Source organism: Helobdella robusta (genome assembly GCF_000326865.2).
Source record: "Helobdella robusta unplaced genomic scaffold HELROscaffold_7, whole genome shotgun sequence".
Taxonomy (NCBI): Eukaryota; Metazoa; Annelida; class Clitellata; order Rhynchobdellida; family Glossiphoniidae; genus Helobdella; species Helobdella robusta.
In genome coordinates this window covers 2,520,311-2,527,772 of record NW_008705398.1, presented here as the reverse complement: position 1 = coordinate 2,527,772, position 7,462 = coordinate 2,520,311, and the positions used below count along the sequence as shown (strand labels likewise).

At 34.6% G+C, this 7,462-nt stretch overlaps 2 protein-coding genes across 2 annotated transcripts; both read left to right on the top strand.

Moving 5' to 3' along the window:
• Positions 1-3,090: 3,090 nt before the first annotated feature.
• HELRODRAFT_164884 (hypothetical protein) lies at positions 3,091-3,702 on the top strand (the record flags this gene model as incomplete). Its single annotated transcript, XM_009030824.1, has 1 exon — positions 3,091-3,702. The coding sequence occupies one exon, from the start codon at positions 3,091-3,093 to the stop codon at positions 3,700-3,702; it is 612 nt and encodes a 203-aa protein (XP_009029072.1).
• A 1,920-nt stretch (positions 3,703-5,622) lies between these two features.
• Positions 5,623-6,351, top strand: HELRODRAFT_164883 (hypothetical protein; the record flags this gene model as incomplete). The annotated part of the gene is made up of 2 exons (XM_009030823.1): positions 5,623-5,869; positions 6,215-6,351. 2 exons carry the CDS (start codon positions 5,623-5,625, stop codon positions 6,349-6,351), a joined length of 384 nt encoding a protein of 127 aa, XP_009029071.1.
• Positions 6,352-7,462: the final 1,111 nt, after the last annotated feature.

The window sequence follows — 7,462 nt, the reverse complement described above, 5'->3', positions numbered from 1 at the left end:
GAATTGTAGTCGTCGTTAAAGCCGTAAGTTCCGCGATTGTTGGTGTAACTTTCAAATAAAATTTTACCAATAATTATGGACTTATCTACTGCTCTTGTAAAGCCGAGACGACAACAACTACAAAAATTCAAATTTTTTATTTAAAAAAGTACAGCCTTTTCTCAGACACTCTCAGTCTCTCTTTTTTCCTCGTTCTTTAAGCGTTTATAAAAAGGACATGTCCAAAAGAATAAACCAACAACCACGCGGTAAATTTGCCACAGCGGAAATTTAAGAATAACGAAAGCAAAACAGGTCACCATTGACCAATCAAATAGATCAAAAACACCAGTTCAACTGTAGAACCCCACAAGCAATCATGAAAAGTTGTCAACAGGATGTCCAACGTTTTATTACTTTACACTATAATTTTGGCTTCAACAGTTCAAACAAAATCTCAAAAACACTTGAATTTAAAGAAGTGTATACAATGATAAATACGTACAAAATAGGTAAAAAAAATGTATAACAATATATAGTTTACAGCATCCATTGTTTGGGGGCGCTATGCTATTATTTCCCAAGGTTGACCTACCAATCTACCTACCTACCTACCTACCTACCTACCTACCTACCTACCTACCTACCTACCTACTTACCTACCTACCTATCTACCTACCTATCTACCTACCTACCTACCTACCTAACTACCTACCTCTCTTTTTACCTACCGAAAAAGCATTGTATTGTATTTCCTGTACACAACATCAATGCTTAGCATCCGGCATAAATCTAAAAATTAATTTTTTTTTCTGTCATTGTAGACGCCATTATGAATAAAAATAGAGGTCGTTTTTTTCTCTAGCCAGCTTTTGCACATGCGGCATGAACGTGCTTGAGTATGTGTATGTTATATGTGGGTATGATCAGTGGCGGATCTAGGGGGGAGGGCCGGAGACTAGACCCCCGTTATAAGCAGTATTTGTAATCGAAGTCAGTAAAACTCATTGTTTTTACGGAAAAGTACTGTTTTTGACAAAAAATTGACCTTATAAGCATGAAATGTCGTCGGTTTAATTCGTACCCCATTACCACCAATGTTGGCTTTCGTCAAAATTATTTGACCCCTCAGTCTACATTTAAACATTTTCAAAATTTTTCAAAATTACCCTTTCAGGTTAATGTTAAAAAATTTTGAAAACTTAGGCCCCCGTCTAAGTTGTATATGACTATGTATGTGTGGTTGTGAGAAAAAGTTATAATAAAATGCCTGGTTCATATTTGTTTGTTTGCATTAGCATTAAAAATTATGTATGCTTCACATACGCTGCCATAAAGAATATCATTTTTTGCACAAATGATAAAAAGTGTATGTTCTGGAAGCATCTGACGCATGAAAATTTTATTAGTTTCTGCTAAATAAATCATACCCCATAATTACCATAGTTACCTCACAAAAATTATTAACATTTTAACTTTTAATATTTGCTTGTTGTTCAGTGTACAGATGCATCATTCATCTTTTGCCGAGGTTAAATAAAAACAAAAAAAAACAAAAATCCTCCCACGCTAAATAATGTTTTACTGTACTACATACAATACGTTATTCTCTCTCTCTCTCTCTTTCTCTCTTTTTCTTTCGCATTTTCTGTTTTTTCTGTTTTGGTTTTTTGTCTCATTACTACTCAGTGAATTATTTTCAAAGAACAGAATAAAATTTGAAAAAAATCTCACATTTCAAAGTAATTCCTTGATGACAAACCGACAGAATAAAAAAACATTACATTTGAATTTTTCTACTGCAGTCGCATGCATTTCACGCTTTAATTTTTGCTACCACTTCCTGCTAGATTTGTATTATAACAAAACTGTTTTATAGATTTTCAAAGCACTGGCCATCGTCATGTCTACATGGTCTATGTGTTTGACATCAACACGCAATACCAACACGCAACACCAACACGCAACATCAACACGCGACATCAACACGCAACATCAACACGCAACATCAACACGCAACATCAACACACAAAAGCGAACATCAAAACATTTTGATAAAAATTGATAAACTTCAAATATCAATTCATATCAAACAAAAAATTATTTATACACAACTATCATCATCATGAGTTAATAAAGTTCCGTTCTTGCTGTTATAATAAACAATCACTCGTGAATACAAAGCTAACACGAAACAGACTGCGTATGATTTGTGATGCAAAACAATTCTGTGGAATATTTTCCAAGCGGCTTACGTTGTTACTGACTGTTCACATTCAACTTAAAAAAAACTACGAATCCATTCATTCAATTGTACAACAACGTGAAAAAGAGTTGTTAAAACTTATGAAATATGAAATTATTGTAATCTCATTAAAAATTGAGGATAAAAAAGTTTAAAACTTTGATGACTCCCCTTTGCAACAAATCCCAATCAAATATGCACAGAACACAGCGATCGACGCCACGTCACACCACACCACGCCACACTACGCCACACAACACCAGACTACACAACACCACTTACGGCATTCGACGGCCAGAAGGACCACCAAATGACACAAAACATACAACACACTCGTAACGCACACAAACAAAAGACGCATGACGAATAGGCACGTATGACCCAATTAAGAAGAGTCATACGACAGTTGCAAGCAACATGAAAATGCCTTCTTCGATGTTCTCGCCCATCAAGTAAAAGACGAAAAGCAGGTAGAAATGTAAACAGCATCAATCTACCTTACACCAGTGCTACACCACGCAGAACCATTCAGCAAAAACCTCACACAAATTCACGTAATTCGTTACATTAAATCGCACAACCTTAGCTCACCCAACATCGCTGTTACAAAACTTTAAAAACCTACCAAATGTTGGGCGATATATTATAATAGCGCGCAATTTTGTGTAATGTTATATACCTTCACCATGATTTACCGAACTCTACGTATGATTCTAATCTAATAATTCAACCAGCCACGCATTATTGTATTGAAGAGGCCACACCAGACGCATTGTGAGTTTTTAAGATTTATTCATGAAATAGCACGCAGTATCAGCAGCTTTTTGAAAAAACTTTGTTTAAATTATTAATAAAATATTATTTAAATGGCTATGCTCATCTTGTTTTTCTGCATAATTTATAAACAAACATATGCATCATACACATCCCGCCAAATTACACAACATGAAAAACTGAAGATAATTTTTAACAGCGTCGCAAAAATCACACCCCATGGCTTTGAATTGTTGAATCGATTATTAACTGATAACAAAAATGACATCAATACAATCATCAACAACATCATCAACTCAAACAACATCAACAATTCAAACAACATCAACAAACCAAACCAGATCAACAATTCAAACAACATCAACAAACCAAACCAGATCAACAATTCAAACAACATCAACATTACAAACAACATCAACATTACAAACAACATCAACAATTCAAACAACACCAACAATTCAAACAACATCAACAATTCAAACAACATCAACAAACCAAACCAGATCAACAATTCAAACAACATCAACATTACAAACAACATCAACATTACAAACAACATCAACAATTCAAACAGCATCAACAATTCAAACAACATCAACAATTCAAACAACATCAACAAACCAAACCAGATCAACAAACCAAGCAACATCAACAATTCAAACAACAAATCTAACACCTCAAAACAAAAACGCAGAATTCTTTAACAAAATGAACAAAGGCAATCATTTCAAAACCAATACATCTTCATCTATTAAGACATCACTCGTAAGCTGGTCACCACTGCATCATCATTCATATCGTCTGTCCGTACGCATGACAGGTACAACACAGTAATGATAAAGCAATAGAGCAGCAAGGAACATCTTTCCTTTCTTCCAATTGCTGCTTATAACAAAATGTCCTTCGGTTGGGAAAATGTGAAGTAATTAATGAATTCTTCCTGTGGAGTATAAGTTTCATTTCTTATGCTGTTGTTCGTGTTTGTCTGTCTTGTTTGGCTCTTTGTTTGTCTGTTGGGCATATTAATAGAAAAAATCATCAAATGTATGATATATATATATATATATATATATATATGTGTGTGTGTGTGTGTGTGTGTGTGTTGTGTGTGTGCTTTTAATCCTATATATAAATAAATATCTAAATATTCTTAGTCTCCAATTAAGACTGAAGTCTCCAATGCCAGCATTAGTAACAAAAAAGAATAAACCTAACGAAAGGTATGAATGAAGAGAGAGAGAGAGAGAGAGAGAGAGAGAGAGAGAGAAAAAAATACTAAAAGTAGCATGCGTAACATCGTGAGCGAGCAGATGATCCCAATAAATTATTTAACGTTGGCAGTAATTAGCTAAAAAATCGTAGAATGAAAATATGTCAGAAATTTTTAACGTTCTATTAGAGGTGTTTACTGTGGAGTGATGTTGTATCCATAGATATATATATATCCATGCTTGTATCAATATTTATTTATTTATATATAGCCGCTCATTCCAATTATTAGGTGAATCTTCTCCTTTGGGAATGTGGATAATATGTGTTTAGAAAACCAAAATTTACAATTATTTTATTTTAACAAGTAATAATTAGCGTGAATGTTCAATGTACCCACACAATTCAAGAAGCAAAACCTCATTTTGTGCACCCAAAATGATACTATTTTTAAAAATAAAAACTGAAAACATTGTTAAATTTTTAAATTTCAATAGAAATTATCCTGCAAACTGTTGGGAGAGTTTATTGTAAGAAAGGGGAACTGAGGACGGAGTTGCTGAATTGAAAGAAAATGAAATGAGATGAGAACTTTTATTATAGAAACTTTCGAAGATAGATATCTTTGACAACAACTTTTTCAATTAATTGATACAATATTTACAAATGATAAATGATTCCTCAAAATAATTTGCTTTTCATTTTTCATAAAATATTCAATTACATAATATAACATCAATTTCACAAATTAAATTTTCATTTCACAGATTTTTTTTAAATAAAAAGACAAATACGGAAAAACACGCGAGAAGTATAAAATTAATTGCGAATCTCAAAAAGTGACGTTGCATCGTTGTTGTCGGCCTGCTGAGACTAAACATTAAACAACGACAACTTCATGAACGACATCCCACAACAACATCTCAACAACGGTCAGATTCACTATCAACAACGGCAACCGTCTCATCGACCGTCTCATCGACCGTCTCACCAACCGTCTCACCAACCGTCTCACCAACCGCAAATCACTTTTAACGACAACTTTTAAAGGCAGACTTTTCGACCAAGCAACAAGTTCCACCACAATAACCTGTATATAAAACAGCTACATCAAAACAACAACAACTTTAAAACAGCAATAACAATAACATTAAGTGGATCAATACTAATATCATTAAAACCTACGAGCCATCTCATCTTACTTCCACTTCCGGAAGCAGTATTTTTACGATCATCATCATCATCATCATCATCTTTATCGAAAATGTCATCGTCGTCGTCATCATCATCATCATCATTGTTAATAACGTAGACTATTTGTTACCAGCAACGTTTTCATTTTCATAAATTATACTAATAATAACATCAACAGCAACATCCACAACAACTACTGCTACAACAACAATGAGGACAACATGTACAACATGACTTCAAACGAAAACACCAACAACAATATCTACAACGACAGTTACCTCATCAACAACAGCAGCATCAGCAGCATCAACAGCAGCGACAACAGCAGCGACAACAGCAGCGACAACAGCAGCAACACAACTTTTTGCTCTGCCACTACGATAAAAAACATTTATTGGCCGGCCACGCTATCCTCAACATACGCTAATGTCTCGTGCGCCGTAATTGAGCACATCCAGCTGGATCAAGGTTACCATCATTATTATCCTCATCATTATCTTTTATCCCTGCTCTGTTTTTTTTCCAACAGTTTTTAGTGAATGATTATTTCTTTTCAAAAATAATTTAGCGAATGTTTCAGTTTTCGATTTGTTGGTGGTTGCGTTTGAAGTCTGACTGATGACTGTGAAATGAGATTTGTTTGATCTTCCTTATGATATTCAACTATGTTCCAAGTTTAACGACCCAAACTTTTTTCATTCAACATATCACTTAGTTTAGTGAAAACAATTCATCAACAATTCACCAACAATTCACCAACAATTCACCAACTGTTCAATCAAATTGAACCACTCTGCGTTTGTACCAGGTCAGTTAACAACAAACAGCCTGCACAAGAGGAGAACTTGCATTTTCAACATCTCAGTTTGACAGGGCAAATAATATTTGCACTGTCGTGTTCTCCTGACCGATCATCCAAATTAATGATGTGGAAGTCCATTGAAAGCTGACGTTCCTGATTGTTGTGAAGATTTGTGATGTTAACGTCTGTAGATGTTCGGGCCGGATGAAACGTGTGCTCAATTTTGTCTGATTAATATTTAATTATACGAGGTGGATGTTAGCTGTTGAGCCTGGCCTACACTTGCCATTTGTTCCCTATTAAGTAAAACAAACAAATAAAATTGAATGGTTATTGCTGATTTTGTGTTCATTTTCTTAAAACTTATTTGACGAATAGTTGTTGTGGTTCGTCTCATTCATGTACGTGAAGTTAACATTGAAATATAAACAACTTAATGCAACTCTCCAATATAAAATTTCTGACTATACAACTTGATGCAGTTCGCATAATTTTATGATTACGCTCACAATACAGTTCAACAGACCAAAAATAAAATTTGTAATAATTATTGAATTATTTTGTCATTTTGTAGTTTTTGTTCTACGATGAGTTTGATATCATTTCGTTTAAATTGAAAACGAAGCATTTAGATTTATTGTTTCAATCAATGTTATATTTACAATATTACATTTGATGTTAGTTATTTTAGTCCAACTTGCAACTGTTCTTTTCAACATTCACTCTGGAGAGTCATTAATCTCAAAAAAAGTTTATGGGAAAATTCCTTTGAAAAATTGCCGCTAAAAAATTGCTAAAAAATGTGATTGATCAATTGATTATTTGCTTTTTACCTACCTTCCTTCCTATCTACCTACTTACCTACCTACCTACCTGCCTACCTAACTACCTACCTACCTACCTTCCTGCCTGCCTACCTAACTACATACCTTCCTACTACGTTGTCAACAAATCAGATAAGTGGGTGGGCGGGTGGTTAGGTAGGTAGGTAGGTAGGTAGGTAGGTAGTTAGGTAGGAAGGTAGTTAGGTAAGTAGGTAGGTAGGTAAGTAGGTAGGTAGGTAGGTAGGTAGGTAGGTAGGTAGGTAGGTAGGTAGGCAGGCAGGCAGACAGGTAGGTAGGTAGGTAGGTCAGTAGATAGGTAAGTAAGTAGGTAGGTAGGTAGTTAGGTAAGTAGGTAGGTAGGTAAGTAGGTAGGTAGGTAGGTAGGTAGGTAGGTAGGCAGACAGGTAGGTAGGTAGGTAGGTAGGTAGGTAAGTA